Here is a 23,573-nt window from a genome sequence, read left to right as displayed (position 1 = left end):
TAGTTGTTGTGCTGTGCTGTCCTTGCTTGCTACTAATAAAATATGAACACATTTCATCAGTAATATTTTAATAACACCAAATTATGCAAATACATTCTGTTTTTCTTCCTCAACAATATTAACATATTGCTACAGGAAAATAAGTTACTTATTACCCCTTATTGAAAATAGAATTGCTAAAGGAATTGATGGATTCATAAAACGCATTAATGCTCACTGTATTCCTGTGAAGAAACTCAGTAACTTACAAATCCATTTACTTAAAGCTTACTTCTGCCCACAGTTTGACACAAAACCACAGTTTACTAACAGTTGTTCATTTCTAGTTCCTCACCTGACAAGTAATGCCAGAATTGGTCAAAATAAAACATGATTTTCTTCACTTTTGAAAATCAACAATATACTTTTAAGATGCCAATGATTGTGTCCCAATGTGTACCCTGTTCCTTGCATAGTGCGATACTTTTTATTAGACCTCTATGGGCCCTTCGTTGCACTACATACTGAATAGGGGCCCGTTTGGGACACACCCTATCTCAAGCCATGTGTAATCTCGGCTCTACATGAGCTCCTCAGAATACGATGGCTGATCACATAGGACATCCCTAATGGTTTGAAATTCCACTAACCATCATTCCATGAGCCACATTGTCTTTAGATATATGTACAATTTTTTAGGTGTATTTACATTGTAGTCCTACATAATTCTGTACAATAGCACTATGTTACATCATAGTTTTTACATACATTAGTAGCAGAACCTATAACCCAGACCACTTTACTTTTGCACCTTCAAATCGCACCCCTTTGCTTTTAAAGTGCACTGACCACAGCCCAAAATAGTGCACTAGAAAGGGAATCGGGTGCCATTTGAGACACATTTACTTCCACTCTGTCAAACACCACGCTGTTTCAACAGACTGAAATAATACTTAGTGAAATAGACCTTAATGAAAAGCTAACAACATTATTGACATACATCTGCCAAATGCCCAGACCAGGTAACAAAAACATGTTGAAATAAGGATTCTCTAGACAGAAGAGTTTTGAACAACAGCTGAGACACAGTTGAAGCAGTCAATACCCCGAAAAATCTATTGAAAGAAATGTACAAAAGCGAATGAAAGGCTTCAGTCTCTCTTTGGTGCTTTTCCCTTAGTTTAGTCATTCATTCCTTAAACCCACCAGCACTCAGTCTCTCGGAACTCTGACAATCCCTCATCCTTTTACGAGTGAGTCACCCTCACCTTAACATACTGTACATCCTAAGAACAGACCCATCTAGATCAGTCTCATATGGGTCTTTTCCTAATCGATAGTTCATCTCAAATATTGGCAATTGGTATCAAGTGTCCATGTAAACCAAGGGTTGGATGAACACAGCCCACGTCCCAAATGGCACCCTTTTCCCTATATAGTGCATTACTTTAGGCCAGGGACCTAAGTAGTTGACCTCATGCTCCTATACAGTAGGAACACCAGTAAATGATGTTGAACAGGATATAGGAGCCGGGGAATAACATCCTGGAGTACTTGTCGATGGTGTGCGTGTTCTGGATGATGCTCAGGGCCCGTATGCCTTTCTTCTTGGTGGCCGTTGACTCACTGCTGACTGACAGATGAACCACCATGTGTTCCCCAGGAGGCTGCTTCTCGGTCATCACCTCGCGGGGCATCTCCACGTCTTCCTCGGGCCCCATGTGTCCTGAGGTGTAGCCGGCCAGGCTGTTGGTGTCCGCCTCGCTGTAGGTACCGTCCAGGATCATGGTTCTGGTCTGGGACATGCCACAGTTACAGGGCAGCGACTGCGGGACAGGGGACGAGGTGATGGGAAGAGAGAGGTCATTCTGGGGTGTTGTTAGTTGGTTTCACTCATTTCATTGATCGCTTATTTGTGAGGCAATGAGAGGTTGAATTAGGCATTGATGTTAATGAAAGATCTGATGATGGTTGGATGTGGCTGTTAGCACTAAGAAGAGGCAAGGATGTTAACGTTAGTGCATAAAAACAAGAGGACTGTTTTAGGAGCCTCACTGTTCTATATTTGACTTGTATCACACCTGTATTACACCGTTTAAGACTTTTATTTTTGTTCCTGTATAGTAAGTGTTATTCACTAATTGCTTGTGCCTCAAAAGTATAGAAAAGGGCTAATATTCCCCCCAAATTTGCTTTTGTGACCAGTGATATTTTAAAATGTTCCTGTTTTCCAGAACATCACATAGATTCAGTGAGTAAACTTGGAGTAACTTCTAGAACTTTCTAGAACTTTCCAATAATATAAACAGTAGTATAAATACAGGATTACAACAGCATCAAGACCTTGCTGGTTGCCCTGAAGGATGATGAGTACCGCTGGGAGGTCATAGGAAATGTCAAAATGGTGACATTCCCGATGGGTCTCCAAGGCGGTTTTACCAAGTCCTTTGGGACAGCAGGGACACCAAGGCGCACTACCACTGGCTGGACTGACCACAGAGGACCAGGTTCTCTGTGGGGAGGAACAACATCAAGTGGGAGCCACTGGTGGACCCCCGGAAGGTACTGATGCCACCACTGCACATCAAATTGGGCCTTATGAAACAATATGTCAGAGCTCTAGATGAGGAGTCGGCAGCCATCAAGTACCTTCAAGACTTCTTCCCTATGCTGACTGAGGCAAAGATCAAAGCCGGTGTCTTTGTCAGACTACAGACAAAGAAGAACCTGGAGTACAATATATTCCCCAATAAGATAACAAGTAAGGAGAAATTGGCTTGGAACAGCTTTGTCAAAGTGGTTTGGGGCTTCCTGGGCAATCACAAGACCGAAGACTATGTGGAGCAGGTTGAGACTCTGGTGAAGAAATACGTCTCAATGGGCTGTAGGATGTCCCTCAAAGTCCACATTCTTGATGCTCATCTTGATAAATTCAAGAAGAACATGGGAGCATACTTGGAGGAGCAAGGCGAGCGCTTCAGTCAAGATCTCCTGGACTTTGAACGCCGCTACCAAAGACAATATAACAACAACATGATGGGAGACTACATTTGGGGGCTGATTCGTGAAAGTGATTTACAATATAAAGTATTGAAAAACAACTCACTTCTAAATCTACATTTTGAAGTCATTTTTGTGTTAAGTTAGAATAAATACATGTTAATTTGGATTAAGATGTTGTTCGGTTTCTGTGAACAAAAAGACACAAATTATCCAGTTTTCTCATTGGAAATAGGTATGTTTCAAAATATCACTGTCCTGGTCACAAAAGCAAAAGTTTGTGGGGAATAAAAGCCATTTTCTATACTTTTTAGGCATAAGCAATTACGAAATAACACTCACTACCCAGGAACCAAAATTATGTTACATATTGTTATCAATGTCAGTGCAGTTGTGTGATGATTTTATACAGTGCTCAAAATCGTCTCCTGTTATTTAAAGAAGAGTTGTTCTACAATAAATAGTGTTAAAATGTATCTTGTAGTTCTCTCTTTGTACTATATTTGTCAGTTAATGTTCTCCAGTAGATGATGTTTCATTGTTCTGGTGTGGCCCATTTTGGCCGTAGCTAATGGGGAATGCTAAAGACCGGGTAAATTACCTGTGACCTGGCCCGCTCCCTCATCTCATCTCTCATCTTGCGTTCCCTGCGGTCCTGTACAGTGGAAAGGTAGTTGACGGCAGCATACTCCAGCACAGACAGGAAGACAAACACAAAGCTGACCCACAGGTAGATATCCACAGCCTTGATGTAAGACACCCTGGGCATTGAGGCGTTGACTCCAGTAATAATAGTGGACATGGTAAGCACTGTGGTGATTCCTGAAGGGACGAGCAGAAGGAAACCGATGTAACAGCAATACATCGTAATCAGACCGTAAGACATCTGAGCTGATGGTTGCTAGTATCACACGGCCATGATCTTACCCAGGGAAACGCGTGCTGGAACGGCCCGGCGGTCAATCCAGAAGGACACCCAGGATAACATGACCATGAGAGTGGCGGGGAAGTAGGTCTGGAGCAGGAAGAAGAAGATGTGTCTCCGGAGGGTGAAGTTGATGTACAGACGGTTGTACCATCCTGTACAGGAGGAAGAACACAACACAAAATGGGTCAAAGAGAACCAATGAGAATATCAATTCATATAATTTAATGAATATACAATCAACACAAAATGGGTCTATACCTTGTAGCTCAGCCACAATAAGTGAAATGTGCTTCATTTATCAGTTGTCTTAACCTTACAGCACTGTACCTGTGCTACTATAAAATGCCAGACGAGAGGTGGTGTGGAACTTCTGGATGAGGAACTGAGACAGGGAGATACGGTCGTCTGTACTCAAGGACTCATCCCCGCTCTTCCAGTACAGCATCAGATCCTCATCCGTATAGGCATCTGGGGAGCATGACCAACATAAATATGTCCTCTATAATTATCCATCCATCCATCCATCTTCTTCCGCTTATCTGGGGCCGGGTCTATAATTATCATTCTGTGTATTTAAAACTAAAACTGTAAACGAAAAGATAACACTTTGTGACCTGATCACTGTGAGACAAACCTTAATGGATTGATGTAATTTGGGGTTTTCTCAGTGTGTCGTAGTATTCTACCTGTATGGAACACTGTAAGTTCTGACTGTATCAGCCATCATAGTAGCTCATAGATGTCTGTTACTCACAGCTCTCCAGCTCCAGTGAGCAGGTCTGTGTGTCCAGAGGGAAGCGGCTGAAGTCCATGTTACAGGCTGCTGTCACTGTCACCCTGTAAAGGAAGGACAGAGTCATGATGTGATATCAGCTGGCCTAAGCTTCCCCAGGAATCGACTGCAATAGAGTACTGAAAGAAAATAGTTGCATATTATTACAAGATTACTAATTATTTCACGGTTTGGTATTTGCTTTTTGTCTTCTGAAATGTGTAAATAGCATTACATATTGTTTTTATGGCGAATTACTAGGTTGAATCACTTATTAACAGCATTAAGTACAGTTGGTCTCATCTGCCCTCATTACTGTTCCACACACACACAATGTGTTTTTATCCTTTGTAAACTTAACCAAACCCTGACATTTACTCATAGTCCTTAAAGCTAAAGGTATCCCAAATTCTGCTTAAATGTAACCTTACTTCAAAGCCCCAAATCATTTTCCCTATTGGCGACTGGGCCGAAAAACCATGCAAGGGCAGAATGGTATGGTTTAAAAAACTTTTGCGGGTGTCTGGTCCCCACATGTACACATGGACCTGGATGACACACATCAATTCATGTTGGACCCGTACTGTACAATATGAATAAAAAAATAAATAATGTGAATAACAACATTACCTGTTTAATGAACAACAATTAGTTCTCAACCCATTAGAACACAAGAGAGAACAGAGAGATTGAATGTGCATTCAATCTGGCAAATGACTTGGAGCAGCATAATAGTCTAATCTATCTGGCATGTAAAACAACTTAGTAGTACATTCACATTTTGGCCTAGTTTTCAAAAACAGATTTTTAAAAACATAATCCGCCTGAAGCACATTTCCAATTTTAACAAACAATAGAAGCAAAATGCAAATGTACCTTTTTGTCTAGGTGTCATCCTGCTTCCCCCACAGACCCAGGTTATTTTGAGAACAATTTAGGGTACTATAATTATTGATGTAATCCATACAATTTACCAAGATCCTCATTCCAGTGTTGACCATTTTACTAGTCAATCCCTTAGGTGCAGGGGGGCTTTCTCTTCAAGACATTTAACACATTTCATGCTCTATCAGAGTGATGCATTTCAGAGAAGAGAGGTTTTGCTGAAAGAGCACTATGATTCGATCCCATTGCAGTGGATAAAAAAAGTCTACACATCTTTTTCAAAAACACAGCTTGTGTTTATGTGAAGGCTGAAGTCAAGGCAAATCATCAACCTTTTTTCACCTTTAATAAGATCTTCTAACCAGAAAGACCAACATGGAGAAAGACATTTTCAGTCAATACAGAATAATTCTGTACGAACTTGGGACCTATAGTTTATAAGTCTGCCTCTCTAACCACTATGTGATTTAACAAGGGGTGGGTAGTCAGTCAGTCAGTCAGTCTGTCTGTCTGTCTGTCTGTCTGCTTACTCGGTCCTGCAAAAACAACCCAGTTGGTCATCAGTACCTTGTCAGGATCGGGATAAAAACACCCCAGTTGGTCATCAGGACCTTGTCAGGATCGGGATAAAAACACCCCGATTGGTCATCAGTACCTTGTCAGGATCGGGATAAAAACACCCCAGTTGGTCATCAGGACCTTGTCAGGATCAGAATAAAAACACCCCAGTTGGTCATCAGTACCTTGTCAGGAATGGGATAAAAACAACCCAGTTGGTCATCAGTACCTTGTCAGGATCGGGATAAAAACACCCCAGTTGGTCATCAGGACCTTGTCAGGATCGGGATAAAAACACCCCGATTGGTCATCAGTACCTTGTCAGGATCGGGATAAAAACACCCTAGTTGGTCATCAGGACCTTGTCAGGATCAGAATAAAAACACCCCAGTTGGTCATCAGTACCTTGTCAGGATCGGGATAAAAACACCCCAGTTGGTCATCAGTACCTTGTCAGGATCGGGATAAAAACACCCCAGTTGGTCATCAGTACTGTGTCAGGATCGGGATAAAAACACCCCAGTTGGTCATCAGTACTGTGTCAGGATTGGGATAAAAACACCCCAGTTGAGGGTTAAGAAAGAGCTGTAGCCGAGGTAGAAGGAGAAGCAGGAAGCCGTAGAAGAAGGTGTGTGATGCTGCTCTGGCCCAGCAACAAAAGTGTTTAAAAAGAAAAAAGGAAGCCAGGAGACGATGAGTGCAGAGGAGATGACAGGAGACGATGAGTGCAGAGGAAACGACAGGAGACGATGAGTGCAGAGGAGACGAGGGGTACAGAGGAGACGAGAGGAAACGAGAGGTGCAGAGGAGACGAGGGGTACAGAGGAGACGAGGGGTGCAGAGGAGACGAGGGGTACAGAGGAGACGAGGTGTGCAGAGGAGATGAGGGGTACAGAGGAGACGAGGTGTGCAGAGGAGACAAGAGGAGACAAGGGGTGCACAGCAGACAAGGGGTACAGAGGATACGAGTTGTACAGAGGAGACGAGAGGAGATGAGAGGGCAGAGAAGACGAGGGGTGCAGAGGAGATGAGGGGTACAGAGGAGACGAGGGGTACAGAGGAGACGAGGGGTACAGAGGAGACGAGAGGTACTGAGGAGACGAGGGGTACAGAGGAGATGAGGGGTCCAGAGGCCATCTCTCAAAGCATCACTATGAGGCCACCCCAGAAAAGACATCACCTCCTCTTCTAGGCGTTTTGCCTTTTGATTTGATCCACAGTTCCTCTTCAGTTTCTGTTAATAAAACGCCTTTCAGGGACCTGAACCCTTGTCATGTGTGGCATATTTCTTGTTCAATTTCAGTTCAATAATCAAAAAGAGTTTCTTCTTGAAATCATTCTTCTTTTTGTATTTTATACGTTTTTATTTCTACATTTATTTATTAATATTTATAATTTACCATCAACATTTCCAGTCTTCTCTTCTGCCTTTACCGTTAAAAGCTTATGTTCAACTGGTCAGCACAATATGTTAACGCAATCTATTGGTCAGTCTATGCCAAAAACAACTGGTCAGATGAATGTACTAGCTCACTTTAATTATATAGGATGTCAGTTCCATTAGTCATTGCAATATACACTCATCTGAGTAGATATTGAACTGTTAACTAATTGTTATTAGCATATTTATGGTTCCCTGAGGCAATTCTGAAATTGTTAAATGCCTCGTTCCTTATTTCGGTATATACTCTGAACAAAGCTTTTTTATGTAATGCCATTTACCTCCAAATGGTGCTGTAATCACCTCTTCAGGGGTGTACATTATTTATTTTTGTCAATGGGGGAGCACTCTTTCTTTGACCGCACACTGTATGTAGCCAAATGAATAGGACTAGAAGTATTGCAACTTCTGCCTATACTCACACATAGCCTATTTTCCCCAATAACATCTATAAAAACATATATCTATTTGTAATTACACTCAAACACCAATTTATCATCATCACAGTAACTGCTGAAGTATACTTTGTAATGGTTTACCTTTGAACATGCAATCTGCATTACTACCGTAGTCAACTAGGCTCTGATACATTATATTATTCTACAGATATGTTACACTATATAATTAAATCCCAAACAAGCAAGATTTTCAGCTTTGATCTAATTGTAAGCTAATAAAAAAGCACCTTTATGAGAAATGAACCGCAGGGGCTCCTGGGTAACGCTGCAGGTAAGTCTGTGCCATGCAGTACAGCTGCCTCATTACAGCCAGGTGTTCAAATCCGGGTCTCGACATACCAACACGGCCCGAGAGCCACAGGTGTGGCAGTTCACATTGGCCGGGCACCCTTTGGGGTCGGTGTCAGACAACGGTTCCCTTGCCCCACTGTGTTATAGCAATTCCTTGTGTTTGGTTGGGTGCCTATAAACTCAGTCCTGGTTGCTAGCCAGTAAATGCATTCTCCTCTTACAGTAGAACTAGGTGCTGGCAAGTACTTCCTCATTGTGCGAGTAGTGTGGAACAGATGGCTGGGTGAGATTCACTTGTGTGGCCACATCAATCTTTTACTCTCCCAATCGTGCTGAGATGAAGCAAACCTTTACGTATGAATCGGACTAAACCGCATTTGGAAGAAAAAAACAGGGTTCAACTTATTTGAAACTAAGTGAAACCCACTTCACATCCCTCCAAACATAAGTAAATTGAATTTCTGGGCCTTTGGCAGTGGTTTCAACTCAAATGGCAACTGTTCACCCGTACAGCATTCCCAGCAGGAAGGATCAGCACTGGCACAAGATGCAACTGTCTTCCCCCTTAATCCTGGAGAGAGGCTCAGACCAGGCTGTGGTCTCTCTGGTCAGCTGGCAAGCTGTTAGGAAATGTGCCTACTGGAGTATACATGCATGAAGCAACGCGACAGTAACGATAACGCCAAAAATGAAAGAAATTACGTCTCACCACAGAACGACCCACAAGCGCTTTACAAAGAACTTTACAAAGGAATGTCCAGGTGTTCCGGGGGAATTTTGCATCCCAGCCTCACCTAAGGCTGTAAAGGACGTGTCCATCGGGGAAGACCCTGAGCATGATGTTGTCGGTGGTGGTGTCGTGGATGAAGGATCTTTTTGAGTGGACAAAGAACACATCAGGAACCCAGATCTTCTTCACCAGGCGCCCGTCAAACGTCATGCTCTTATTGGTGGAGCTGGTAAAGGCCAGGCGCTCGTCTTTCCAATAGTGTCTCAGGTACAGGGTCATGGTAAAGTCCTATGGAACAAAGTTGAGGGTTTAAGGTCTGTTAACAATTTGTTGACAGCCAGAGAAATATAAAACAGTGCACATTTTGCATCACCTAGTTCCAGAGAGTAGTTGACTGAGGAATAAAAAAGAATGAGCCTGGTAATGTTTCAAAACTGTCCAGTAAGTCATCATACTGTAACACAGTACCTGTGCTGCTGAGGTAATGTGTGGTTACATTATTAAATGAGTCCGTTATACCCAACACATACAGTTTTGAAGTGCTAAAACATGACATGAACCCAGCTGTCAGAGCACTTTGGTTTCAAATCTTGGTGGAGCTTAAATGAAGTGAAGGACAGGGCTGATTCCCTGGTTTCTCTGCAACCTGTCCTAACCCTAACAGACCTCTTCTCCACTTCTTTGGCAGTGATAATCCTCCCTCCTCCCCACATCCCTTCCTTGGCTGATGTAGATCATCCCTCTCTTACTCCCTCCCGTTACGTAACAGTAACAGCTTGGAGCCCATTTCACTGTGACTATCTGCATAACTATCACAAGGGATTGAAGTTAGCCAGAAATAGTCCAACGCGTGCATTTGAATCCAGGAAGTATTGACATAAGTGTTACTGATGTGGGCATTTTTATGTAAGAGTCTTCCCACAATACACAGGTTATGTTTTCTGGTTATAACCTATCAACTAACCATGTCTACTTCCGAAATGCTGTCCAAGCTTTCCACCTGTACATCAACTCCAACTGGGATAGCAGGGCCTGGAAAACAAAAAGAAAGACAGATTTGAACAAACCTACAAAGACTTCTGTGAAGTTGAAACATTGTATACTGAGGAACAGCAGTGTTCTGTGTTCAGGCTTCTCATTCTTTTATCATAGTACTTTTGGGCTATATCTCAAGTGTCTGTGTGTGTGGTTATTTTAACAAACGAAATACTGAAATCCTTGTCAGATGGCTCCTAGTGATATTTTCTGTTCTTGCCCCCTGCTGTTCAATCGGGAAGAGCATGATGGTGCTTGTAATGGCAGAGGTTGTAGGTTCAATTCCACATTGCAGCCAGAATGAATGTTGTGAAAATATATGCCCTGACTGCCCTAAGTAGCTTTGAATAAAAGCATCTGCTAAATGACTTAAATGCGAATATCTGCTTACAGTGGCTGTGTGGGATTTTTCCTACAGGAAATGAAATGAATGATCAGCTTTAAACTTGAAAGCAAAAACTTTGCACGCTGATGATGCAGTAATCACCTGACTCAGTTTAGTGCCAAAGGGAAGCGGAAACATTAGAGTTCAGCACCAATTCAGCTGTTTGTGGGCAGAGGAGCAAAAGATCAAGCCCAATTACACAAATGCACTCTCGCACATAAAATAGGTCACATACCAGAAAAACCTCTATCGGTCTACCAATGATATTCATACCCATATCAAAAAATAAAATAGTATACTATGCTGTAAATACTGTTGTATTACTATATTTATATACTACAGTATTATGTATACTCTAGTATACCCTAGTGTTTTAGCTGATGTGTTGTACTATTCACTGTAGTGTTTGCTAGTTTTTTTTTTTTCCCATACACTGTACATTCTAGTATTCATTAATTCTAGTATTCATTTTGTCTAGTATTCATTCAGTCTAGTATACACACACACTGGCCACTTTAGGTATACCTTCTCATTAACATAAATAGCCAAACAGCAATGAATGTGGCTGCATCTGAATACAAAGCGTGTAAACGTGGTCAAGAGGTTTGTATGGTTGTTGCTTGACCAAACAGTACAATAGGTAAGACACATCAAATACACTAAATGAAAAACATCATTAAAAAGTCCTCAACCAGAAAGTAGGAAAGTTCTCTGAAAAGAACTAAACTTTCAGTTTTATTGGATTTATTATCTTTGACTTAGAAGTGGGGACTTTCTCCTTGAGGGGTAATTACGGGGTTATCACGACGAGGGCCTTGGCATAGATGGCACAAACTAGGATATAGGGATGGGAATGGGTTAGTTAAGAGCAAGAGTTTTTTTCAGGGATTATTGTAATATTTACACTTCAGCATTTTTTGTGCAGATAATACAACTACTAGTTTTTGGTAGTATTCTATGGAACTTTCTAGTATACTGGAATGGGGGTACCTAATCCTAGATCAGCAATCCCCCTCTGAGGTGCTTCATGAATACGTACCTGACGTCCACAAAGCAACACATTATATTTCACATTCATTCATCAATTAGACAACCAATGATCTCCTCAGGAGGGAGAAAATAGCATAATCTAACCTATTTGAATGCCAATCTGCTAGACTCCACTTAAGAAATAAGGTATGGAAGGCTTGTGGTATACTGGCTATATACCACGGGGTGGTATATTCACCTCTAAGGGTTGGTCAACCTTAGAGGTGCCTGGAAACATCTAGTCATACGCTTGGTGTCATATACAATGGCTTTCAGGCAATCAGCATTCAGAATTCAAACCAATCAGTTCATAATATACGGTATGCCAACAATAAGTCTCTATCATACAGGTCTGGTATGAGGTAGCGATAAAGTCAAAGCCTCTTAAAGCATTAGTGTTACTTTTTGGGATTATTCCCCTATTCCACAGTACTGGTAAATTGATCAGTGTCTGTGTCACAAGTGGCAACCTACAGTGTTTCCTTTATAGCGCACTACTTTTGACCAGGGCCCATAAAAGTGGGTGACATTTTGGATGTAAAAACTGTGGGTGAGAAGCGTACAGGGGAAAACCTTTCATACCCGCTTTATAGATCTACTGATGCGTGTAGACAGACACACTCCAGAGAAGACATTATTCATAAATATAAAAATCACGCCTACAGTAACATTCCATTTCAGAAGAGGCTGTGAATTGGATTTGCCAGCGGAGTTGCTTTAATATTTTTCTGTGGTTCAAAATCACTTAGTCTTCGCTCTGTCTTCAATGTGATTGCTTCTGAATCGGTCTTCGCTCTCAATCGGAGCGTCTGGACTGAGAGTGACATGAGGGACTGTGTCCTGAATCCCATAGTAATGGGTTTTATAGAGCACTACTATTGACCGGAGTACCCAGGGTTCTGGTCATCAGCAGCATAGGGCCTAGGTTAAAGGGAAAATGGTGACTTAGAAATCTCACTAGATATCAAAGTGTATCTCTCTCATCTGTTACGATTGCATGGTTATTAGCCTGTCAGGGGTGGTCATTACAGAACAAAACCGTGTTGGTGCGACACGAATATGATGTACATGATCCAACTTCCTGTCTTTGTTTGCACCGCTGGGAAAATAAAGTCTTTGGTCAATTGGGATAATTTGCACAGACAAGAACTGACCTAAGAAAACGGCACACATCTCTGCCATATGCAGCACCACATCCGACAATCTGTTGGCTATTTGTTTACATGTATCTCTCCTGGGGCCTGTGTAATTGGATTTAATCCATGGTTATATCACTTTCCTTTGTGTAAACCGTGCTGGTACGTTTTTCAATAAACACGCCCCACTGGTGTACATGTGTTTGTGTTCGTGTGTGTGTGTGTATGTATGTGTGTGTGTGTGTGTGGTTGTGTGTGTCAACCATCTGCATCTAATGACTCTGACCTTGATTCGATTTGCCCCACATTCGTCCTAGACATTTAGCCTAAAGGGGATCAATACTTTCTGACTGTTTCTACATAGTATTCATCAATCCAAAGCAATGTTCTATTTTTACAAGTTGAATCAATATACTGAAGTGTTTTCATTAGATACACGCATCCAGTACCGATTGGGACCCCTTTCCCTTCAGAAAAAAACAGGGTTTTCTTTTATGCTGATAGGAGTAGCCCGGTGTTTGTCTGCTGCACTGGGAGCCCATCCGTGCCATTAACCGTGCCATTAACCGTGCCATTAACCGTGCCATTAACCGTGCCATTAACCGTGCCATTATATGCTCGTTAGCCGGCTACCTTTTAACTGGCATGATTCTTGTCACTTTCTTTAACCATTCTTATCGACAAGTTGTTCTCGCCCGTTGGACTTCCTCTAACTGGATGTTTTCTTGTTAGCCACACCGTTCTCAGTAAACCCTAGACACTGTGTCGATTGTGAAAAGCCCTGGAGAGAGCACATTTCTGAGGAACTGGAAACAGTGACCTGGGCCAACAGTCATACTAGACTCAAAGTCGCTTAGGTCCATAACATTTAATGGAACAATATCAATATATTTTATGTATAATATATATATATATTTTTTTTTTAATCAATAGATTAGAATTTAATATTTTTGCTAAGGATTTTATGATTGATCTTTCCAAATTGGGTTAGTTTTAAGAGAATGTTGGGATTTTTCAGCCAATCCCAAAACTGTGACCAGAACCAGATACATGGCACAGTACCAGAATAAATAATCAAAATGGTTCTGTCTCTTCCCAGCAATATCAGCAGAGCGGTTTTTTGACTCATATAATATATATCACATTTTCTGGTGGCCTGAATTCTGTATAATTATTACATTGAAAAGCTTGAAGTGTCGAAGCAACTGTTGTGTTGTTTGTCAATTCATGGAAAATGGAATATCTCTTCGCCGCTGCATTGTATTCCACATGGAACAGCAGCCAAACATTCACCCTCGAATGAAAACGCTTGTTTCTATTCATGCAAATGTTTTGGGGGTGAAGATTTGGGTTTTTAAACTGTATTTCTGTTTTAAAAGCATCAATGCTGTTCACAGTGGATTTCCACTGACATCCCAACTAATTGAACTAAGTGGCTGGAGTAATAGTGCAGCCGCCTACTGAGTCTTCATGTCATTATCAGCAGCATTACATTGTCTACAGTCAGAAGCTGTCTGGAGTCAATTTGCATTGATATGAATTATGTAATAGTTTGAATTAATGAGGAGCCCATAATATTTACATTCCAAATCTACATCAAAAGCATGGCAGCATATTGCATATCAAATGTCTGTAAAATACATCCGTTGTGGGTATAAAAAGCCCTCCTGGAGTGCCTAAAAGAAATCTGGCAGTCAGGCACTGATTCAAACCACATGCATTTTGGTAAAACGATGTCATGCTGCTCTGGTCTAGTGCTTTGTGGAGCAAAATTGGGTCAAGTAGGCCTACAGACATGGATAAAGGACATGATGTCATTTAGGAAATAAGTACTGTAGTGATGTCATGTAGCAAATTAGTACTGTGGTGACGTCATGTAGGAAATAAGTAGTCTAGTGATGTCATGTAGGAAATAAGTACTGTAGTGATGTCATGTAGGAAATAAGTACTGTAGTGATGTCATGTAGGAAATAAGTAGTCTAGTGATGTCTTGTAGGAAATAAATACTGTAGTGATGTCATGTAGGATATGATGCCTTTGGGCATAGACAGTCTATATTTACTGATCACCCCAACACAGTTGTTCAGCAGAATGTCACTACTAGTCTTATGTATTGTTACTGTAATGCTCTTAATACTACTCAATACAGCCAGGACTATATTACTATTAGTACTACTCAATACTGCCAGGACTATATTACTATTAGTACTACTCAATACTGCCAGTATTATATTACTATATTACTCCTAATAATCTTAGTAATAACACTTTCTGTACTATACTATGCTTAATGTAGTTCCACTGAACACTGTCTGTACTAAGTCTTTAGTACTTCTCAGTAGTACTGTGTCCTTTAGAGACCAATTAAGCCGGTCTGTCTGGTTTCTGTGTTGAAACAGTGTTATGGATGCTAAACAGCTGTCACAAGTAGTCTCTGAATCATGTGCTAATCCATGTGGTCAGCAGAAGGAACCCCAGCCAGCTTAATCTGTTCATGGTTATTAGCATCCCCAGCTAGCACTGGCAACATAAATCAGCTAGCTTCAGTCGTCAATACACATGTAAGTGCAGTGACTAGGCTAGGATAAAAACTACTGCAGATAGCTAGTGTTCAACCCAACCATCAATTGTACAGCTTAGTGTTGGTGACTAAATAGGAATGTCTAATTTGTCTGTATAAAAACGTAGTAGTCGGGTGGCCATTCCATAGTACATGCAACACACATGGGCAGGGCACATATACAGTACCTACAATACCACGCAACAAAGGTGCTTCTGGATTACATTAACAACACAGAAGTCTAATAAAATCCTGGGTTAGAATGTCACAACCATAGAGAAATGCAGCATCAGTATTTACTATATGTTGATCTCTCCTCTTCTCTTCACTCCAGAGCTCCTCACTAGGAGTTATTTTTTATTGGTGGTACAATGAGGCTCTTTGTTGACCTTGTTATCACAGGTACATATATTAAAGCCACTAAACCAGCACATTTCTGAATGGCACACTGTGGCCAGCATAGAATATCATATGAACAGTGCTCAAGGCTTTCTCTCATATCTCCCCATATGATATGACACCAGAGATATACCCGCCCCCCACCCCATGGATTAGAAATGAGATTAACATGTTATTTTCCCCTGGACTGAAATCCAGGACCCACCCTACCAATGCATTAGATTAGACTAGAGCTCACTTCTTATCCTATGGGTAAAACACCTGCGATGCCAAACTACATGTACTACTGTAAAGCCTAAGGGTAGGAGGAAAAACAATTGCATAATGCATTACTAACTGCATGGAGCATACAAATCAGTGTCCCAAGACATGCATACATAAACTACCATCATGCTTTCTACAGAGTATTACTAAATGCCCTGAGGGAGGTTAAAGGGGGCATATGTAAAAATGTTATTGTACTACTGTCATAAGTCGGCAGGGAATGTTTTAAGAGAATGTTTCATATAAATATTTTCCAAAAAATTGTGTGCCTGAGATATTCCTCATTCAAATATTCTCGCCGGTCCGTCAATCAGTTTGCATTGACTTGTAGACTCTTCATATTCACCTGAGACACTGACAGTACAATGCCCCCCAACCAAAAACCCGCAAAAGTTTCACGTGGACCACTTAATATTATTTGGGTCCTGTTCTGTAAAATTAGGAGAGGAGAAATGTTGTGTAATTGTTTAAAATATTATTGTAAACATTAGAGAGAGACAGAATTCTACACAGTGCGCCTTTAAAAGAAGCTAAGCCTGACCAGATTAACCTTGGTAGTTTGCACCCAGAAAGTTAGTGCCACTAGCTGTTCTGTGTCTGGCGTGTCACTTCAAGGAGAGGAGAGTGTTCGTGTACGTGAGCCTGACATATAGTTTCCATTATACCCTGGTAGTGTCATTAGATCCATGTATCCTTTGTTGTGATGCTGGGTATGATTGTACTCCGGCTATTTCCAGCTCTGCACAGAACTGTGACCCCCCGCTGAACGGCGTGCATGTCTGTGTGGAGTGTGCATCTGTGCATTGGGTGTGAGTGTGTGCGTGTATGTGAGTGTGGTGTATGTGCGTGTGTGTCTGTGTGTGTTTGTGTGTACTGGTTGTGCGTGTCTGTGTGTGTTACCCCCTGCTGATCGATGTGCTGAAAATTCGTTCCCCTGCAGTAACGATCCATGTTACACTCGACGAGATGGGACAAGCCCCCCCTCCCCCGCGTACAACCCCACAAAACAGACCCTTTCATCAGATTGGCTCCAAACCAGATACAAGTTTAGAAAAAACATGAAAACAAAAGGAGACTTGTAGATGCTCTTTCCCTCTCACTCCCATTTTTTCGAGTTTTTCAAATTCACCATCTCCTAACATCGTTAAAAAAGCTGTCTTTGTCATACAGAAAACAATCCTAAAGTTTGGGTTGGTGGATTTCGTGGCTGCGACAAAACTAAGCAAACTTTTAAGTGCATCAACACAAAGACTAGCCCTGAGCAACAATCTCATCTGAACTCAGACAATAATACTTCTGCTTAGATTTTGTGCACTCAAAGCACAGGAAAATACTCTCTAGATTCAGTTAGAGGAAATCCATGAAACATCTCCTGAATTGTTCTCAAAATGCACCAGAAAGAACATAGCATTTGTAGAGTATTACAAGCAAGAGTATACAGTATGTAACTGAAAACTAAGTAATATGCTTGAAAGATTCCTCTCCAGATGCTTAAGAGCATGTTATCTTTATATAAACATAAATCCATTATTTGGAGGTCTGATAAAATGTGGTACAGGTCCAATAAGACTAATGGATTACATAGGTACAGCATACTTTTATTACCTATGACATTTCTAGTTTAAAGACAGTAAGAGCTTTTCTGATGAGCAGGAGATGTGTACTTGGAAGATCAGAGTTGATGATGACTATTCCTTTATATAAAGTATGTAATTGACCAATCAGGCTTGATGGCCATTGCCACAGTACTGGGAATGGGAATATGGCTTAACCATTAAACTCAGCCACTGACTGAGGTGAAACAGCACTTAAGCAATGAAATACACATTTTACATTTAGCAGACCCTCTTATCCAGACTGATACGAGCATGAATAGGAAATGAATGCAATCCCTGCAAGTTGTTCAAGGAGAATTTCATGAAATCTTACATACAAATGAGGTCCAAGAAAAACCTTCCGGTAAATGGATTCTTCAATGTGTGTGTGTGTATGAACGAGCATGGGTTCCCCTACCTCCAAAAGCCGGCCTCATGGTGAAATCATGATCATCTACTTTCAGAAGCTGGTCTGACTTCAACTTGCGATTCTTGGTCACATCTGGAGGCTTTTTTGCCAAGGATCTGAGATAAAACAAGACAACACCCTTATAATCAAAACCCTTTAGAATTATTCAAGGTCAACGTGGAGATTGTCTGATTTTGGTTCCAAAAGGCACTATTTGATATACAATGCCTTCGGAAAGTATTCAGACCCCTTGCACTTAAATCATGAATAAAGGAAAAAAATCCAAAAGGCCCGAAATTTAACAATGGATTATATATTCCATACGGAAAATTTTGAGGGTGCCCAAAAATAAAAAGCCATACTTAACTAGATGTACTGTAATGGTGAGTACAGTTAGGTAATTGGAAAAAAGACACATAGTCAAAGCTAGACACACAGTCCTTTAAGTGCCATATGTCTTTGACTCAGGAATGGGTTCCTTCTACAGTGGGGAGAACAAGGATTTGATACACTGCTGATTTTGCAGGTTTTCCCACTTACAAAGTAATTTTAACATAGGTACTCTTCAACTGTGAGTGACGGAATCTAAAACAAAAATCCAGAAAATCACATTGTATGATTTTTTATTAATTTATTTGCATTTGCATTACATAAGTATTTGATACATCAGAAAAGCAGAACTTAATATTTGGTACAGAAACCTTTGTTTGCAATTACAGAGATCATATGTTTCCTGTAGTTCTTGACCAGGTTTGCACACACTGCAGCAGGGATTTTGACCCATTCCTCCATACAGACCTTCTCCAGATCCTTCAGGTTTTGGGGCTGTCGCTGGGCAATACAGACTTTCAGCTCCCTCCAAAGATTTTCTATTGGGTTCAGGTCTGGAGACTGGCTAAGCCACTCCAGGACTGTGTTTCGTGGTCGTTGTCGTGCTGGAATACCCAGCCACGACCCATCTTCAATGCTGTTACTGAGGGAAGGAGGTTGTTGACCAAGATCTCGTAATACATGGCCCCATCCATCCTTCCAGTCGTCCTGCCCCCTTTGCAGAAAAGTATCCCCAAAGAATGATGTTTCCACCTCCATGCTTCACGGTTGGGATGGTGTTCTTGGGGTTGTACTCATCCTTCTTCTTCCTCCAAACACGGCAAGTGGAGTTTCCAGATGGTCATTGGCAAACTTCAGACGGGCCTGGACATGCGCTGGCTTGAGCAGGGGGACCTTGCGTGCGCTGCAGGATTTTAATCCATGACAGTGTAGTGTGTTACTAATGGTTTTCTTCGAGACTGTGGTCCCAGCTCTCTTCAGGTCATTGACCAGGTCCTGCCGTGTAGTTCTGGGCTGATCCCTCACCTTCCTCATGATCATTGATGCCCCACGAGGTGAGATCTTGCATGGAGCCCCAGACCAAGGAAGATTGACCGTCATCTTGAACTTCTTCCATTTTCTAATAATTGCGCCAACAGTTGTTGCCTTCTCACCAAGCTGCTTGCCTATTGTCCTGTAGTCCATCCCAGCCTTGTGCAGGTCTACAATTGTATCCCTGATGTCCTTACACAGCTCTCTGGTCTTGGCCATTGTGGAGAGGTTGGAATCTGTTTGATTGAGTGTGTGGACAGGTGTCTTTTATACAGGTGTCTTTTTATACAAGTTCAAACAGGTGCAGTTAATACAGGTAATGAGTGGAAAACAGGAGGGCTTCTTAAAGAAAAACTAACAGGGCTGTGAGAGCTGGAATTCTTACTGGTTGGTAGGTGATCAAATACTGTCATGCAATAAAATGCTAATTCATTATTTAAAACTCATACAATGTGATTTTCAGGATTTTTGTTTTAGATTTAGTCTCTCACAGTTGAAGTGTACCTATAATAAAAATGACTGACCTCTACATGCTTAGTAAGTAGGAAAACCTGCAAATCGGCAGTGTATCAAATACTTGTTCTCCCCACTGTAGCCCCTCTACCATAAAGGCCTGATTAATTGTATGTTGCAGAGATGGTTCTCCTTCTGGCAGTTTCTCGCATCTTTGAAGTGAAATTCTGAAGTTCCGTCATAATGGCCATCGGTTTCTTGGTCACCTTCCTACCTTCTTCCCTGCTTATTTACTTTGGCTCTAAGGCTAGCTCTAGGAAGAGTTTTGGTGTTTCCAAACGACTTCCGTTTCAGAAGGATATAGTCCACTGTACCACTGTGAAGATTAAATGCTATATTAAAAAATGTATAACCTTCCTCAGGTTTATGCTTCGACCCAAGTCTATGTAATTTGTGGGACCTTATATAGACAGGTGTGTGCCTTTGTAAATCACGTCCAATCAAATGAATTTGCCACAGGTAGACTCCAATCCAGTTCTAGAGACATCCCAAGATGATAAGGGGAACAGGATGCTTCTTAGCTCAATTTGGAGTGTCATGGAAACCGGTCTAAATACTTCGGTACTTAACATATTTCAGCTTTTAAGTTTCAATAAATAAGCAAACATTTCAGAATAAAATACTTTAATGTTCTATTTTGGGTAGATTTGTATTAAATCAACTATACAAGTCTATATCGCAACAAAAAGGGCCTGAATACCTTCCGAAGGCACTGTACATACTGTGTTGCTTTTAAACGTAAAAGGCTGTAGAACTTTCTAAAAGAAAATAATGCATTTCTATAGTAATTGGGTACCATTTGCCGTGCCTTAGTTTCTAATAGATGTACTGTAATGTGAGGCAGGAATCCTCACTACATAATGTAGCAGTCCTATGCATACTACATGGCAGTGACACACATTTACGTGGGATGCCAGGACCGGCGGTCATCTAGCAGTATAAACAGCTGCCTGCGGTTCACATATCCTGATGCAACATGGATTCGGTTGGAGTTGGCACAGAGCTGAGGGTTTTCGCATTTCACCGCAGCCACCCAGGTTTACTTCCCTGCCCTGCATTCTATGACATATCAACAGACAAATTCTAATGGGAAGTTAGGGTTGCTTTGATTAGCGGTGACTGTAACTGCCGTTCTCTGCCCCCTAGCGAGTGACAGATGTTCTTCCCTCCCCGTTGGCTTTGACAGACAAAACATGCCCGAGACACGTGGACGTGCTGTGGTCGTACAGGTGTCACCGGCAGACAGCCACAAACCTGTCACTGACGAGTACAGCTTCAACAGTAAGCTTACAAAACCTTGCTATAACATGATGTCGCAGTGTAAAAGCATGGCACTTGGTGTTGGGTTCAATCCCCATGGGGGGGGGGGGGGGGGGCAGTATGAAAAGCAAAGGAAATGTATACACTTACTAACTAGTAAGTTGCTCTGGATAAGAACGTTTGCTAAATGGCTTTAGTATAAATGTACAATGTTACCCATAGGGTCTTCCCTGGCTGAATAGCGTCTACCTGCGACTCCCATCTGACTGGGTCCTGCTGCATAAGCACTACTGTGTGCTGCTGCACCTCACTGAGCCAGTTCTGCTAGAGTTACTGGATAGTTGTTCATGTCAAAATCAGCGTGCAGTGCACAATGAATGATTTGGCTAAATCAGCGCAGAATTCTGACGATGCACTCATCAATCATAAGCATCCTCATGTCAAAGTCATCATATTTATCCTCATCATCGTTTTCAACCGCGTTTATAATGGTGCTTTCATCTATTGGTCCAAGTAAGAATAATAGCTTGCCATGTTTTGTGGATTTCAACATTTGATGATGATGAGGAGGAAGACAATTGTATAATACTGAAAGATACAAACAATCCAGCCACATCAAAGAGAAGATCTGGAACCACTGCAACCGAACCACACCTGGTTGAGAAATATTGAGTACCACTTACGGTCCATGCTTTTCTGACTCTGGGCCATTCCTTGCCGTCTCCACGGTTCCCGTCCATCTACGTATTCGGTGTCCGTGCTTACGGCATTCCCCGGTAAGGACTAGACAGAAGAGTAAAAGCAGCGGTTTAGTTAGATAAGGCATCGTCCCGTGCGTGAGCCCAAAATTCCACAAGTGACTCCAAAAGGCTCGTTCAGTCCATGCCTAGTCCTACAGGTACACGCCTTTAAATACAGACGCATCTCTTCGCTCACGGGAAACCAAGTGCTCTGAGAGGCATTGCATTGCAACAGCGATGGTTTGATGTTGATGTTATACGTTGTGTTTGAATAACGCTTGGGAATCTATACTCCGAGGTGTTTCCTCGGATTGTTATTGGTTAGTAACTGCACAGCTGTTTCGATGCGCCCAGCGCCCCTGGTCGGTTTCAGCCCCACGGTTGGTCATCGCAGCTCCAAGCGCACATCGTACACAGGCAGAGAGCGCCAGGTCATGTTGAACATGCTTGATAAAACTCAGGATTAGTAAGTATGTAACATCAGAATCACACAGCCTCCGGTGTACCGCGGCAAAGGGAGAGAAAGCCCTATTGAGGTATAAATAGGCTGGTCAGGTGTGTTTTCTGAGTGAAGATACGGAGGGTGTGGAGTCTGGGTTAACGTACAAACGTATATATGGAAATTAAGCCAGTGTTAAGATACTCATTGTACATTGAAAAGTTCAGAGAAAACAGTTTCAATAGGAGAAAAAAGTAATTAGCCTGTGCATCACTAGCAAATTCAAAGTTGAGCTGCATGGCAGACGCCTGTCATTAGTATTCTCTCAGTGATTTCTCTTTCCTCTCAAGTTGAGATAATAAGGGCCACTCTCAGGGGAGTGCTGGGCTCCATGCTGAGACCTGGCTCTCAGATCGACGGGGGGGTAAGAGGCACCGGCAGGTCCTGATCATTTCAGGGGCTCACAGAGGCTGAATCCCCGGGGCCTTAGCCTCGTAGGGGGCCCGAGAGGCAGGGAAAATTATATATATATATATATATATATATATATATATATATTAACAGCAATCCAACCACAAGCCTGGGGCCAACAGGCAGAGAAATGTGAAAAATATTAACTTTTCCAATTTGAAGGGGAAGAAGGCCTGGGCACCAAGGGGATTGAGGCCATGGGGTCCCTGGGGCGCATCCAGCCCTGGTTCCAGTGTGGCGCGCATCAGCAGAAGATGACACGTTTTTTTTTTTTTTTTTTGATGCGTTTTGTCGTCGCCCACTCACCTCCCACTCTGGTGCAGCCCGTGAACCGCAGCTTATCTGGGATTTCAGCGCAATTCTCCCCTGCCACGTTTGCCCAGAGATCACCCACTGTCACCCGGAGCGAGCTACTGAGTTGGACCCCCGCCAGTGGAGCCACAAGCTACACTGACGCTTCCCCGTTATTATGTAATGGAAGTTAGTCTGCATGGACTTTATTAAAATGGGATGAATCCATTCTGTTCATTTTCTGCATTGCCACTCCATTCCCTAAGTACACTTCACCCACTATCAATTTTTATTGAACTCAAATATAGAACATTTAAATGGTAATCCCTCGTAACAAACATATAAACACACATCTGTCATCAGGTTGAGGTTTCATTTATAAGACGCAGTTTGGGGCTTTTGCAAATACATATTTTGTTGTAAAACGTCCCATTTTTGACTGGATGTCTTATGACTTATGTGGTTTATATGTGCAGAATCTGTAAGAAGATTTTATAATATCACAGTTAGCCATTACATTACCAGTCTGAAAGCGAGTTGTTTTAGTGAAGTTGCACATATTGGAACAGAACAACATAGTACTAAATTTTTGACAACCCGTTTTGACTCGACAGTGCCATTTTTACAACCAGTGGCCAGAAAT

General features: G+C 41.9%; 1 protein-coding gene across 1 annotated transcript; it reads right to left on the bottom strand.

Moving 5' to 3' along the window:
* Positions 1-82: 82 nt before the first annotated feature.
* Positions 83-22,072, bottom strand: gabrr2a (gamma-aminobutyric acid type A receptor subunit rho2a). The gene is made up of 9 exons (XM_010878755.3): positions 21,673-22,072; positions 17,864-17,970; positions 10,007-10,074; positions 9,107-9,330; positions 4,662-4,744; positions 4,235-4,375; positions 3,907-4,059; positions 3,581-3,801; positions 83-1,805 (listed from the first exon to the last, which is right to left on the bottom strand). Exons 1-9 carry the CDS (start codon positions 21,813-21,815, stop codon positions 1,455-1,457), a joined length of 1,491 nt encoding a protein of 496 aa, XP_010877057.1. The 5' UTR covers positions 21,816-22,072; the 3' UTR covers positions 83-1,454.
* Positions 22,073-23,573: the final 1,501 nt, after the last annotated feature.

The sequence above is a fragment of the Esox lucius genome, chromosome 15, assembly GCF_011004845.1.
Source record: "Esox lucius isolate fEsoLuc1 chromosome 15, fEsoLuc1.pri, whole genome shotgun sequence".
Classification (NCBI taxonomy): Eukaryota; Metazoa; Chordata; class Actinopteri; order Esociformes; family Esocidae; genus Esox; species Esox lucius.
This window is presented reverse-complemented; position numbering and strand designations above follow the sequence as displayed.

What these genes read in the sequence shown, in the direction of transcription:
- gabrr2a (XM_010878755.3), bottom strand. Translation starts at nt 21,815, where the DNA reads ATGCCTTATCTAACTAAACCGCTGCTTTTACTCTTCTGTCTAGTCCTT. An exon ending in GCATTTCGGAAGTAGACATG is followed by an intron (nt 9,331 to 10,006) that starts GTTAGTTGATAG and finishes TTTGTTCCATAG; the next exon opens with GACTTTACCATGACCCTGTA. An exon ending in GGCATTTTATAGTAGCACAG is followed by an intron (nt 4,060 to 4,234) that starts GTACAGTGCTGT and finishes CCTCCTGTACAG; the next exon opens with GATGGTACAACCGTCTGTAC.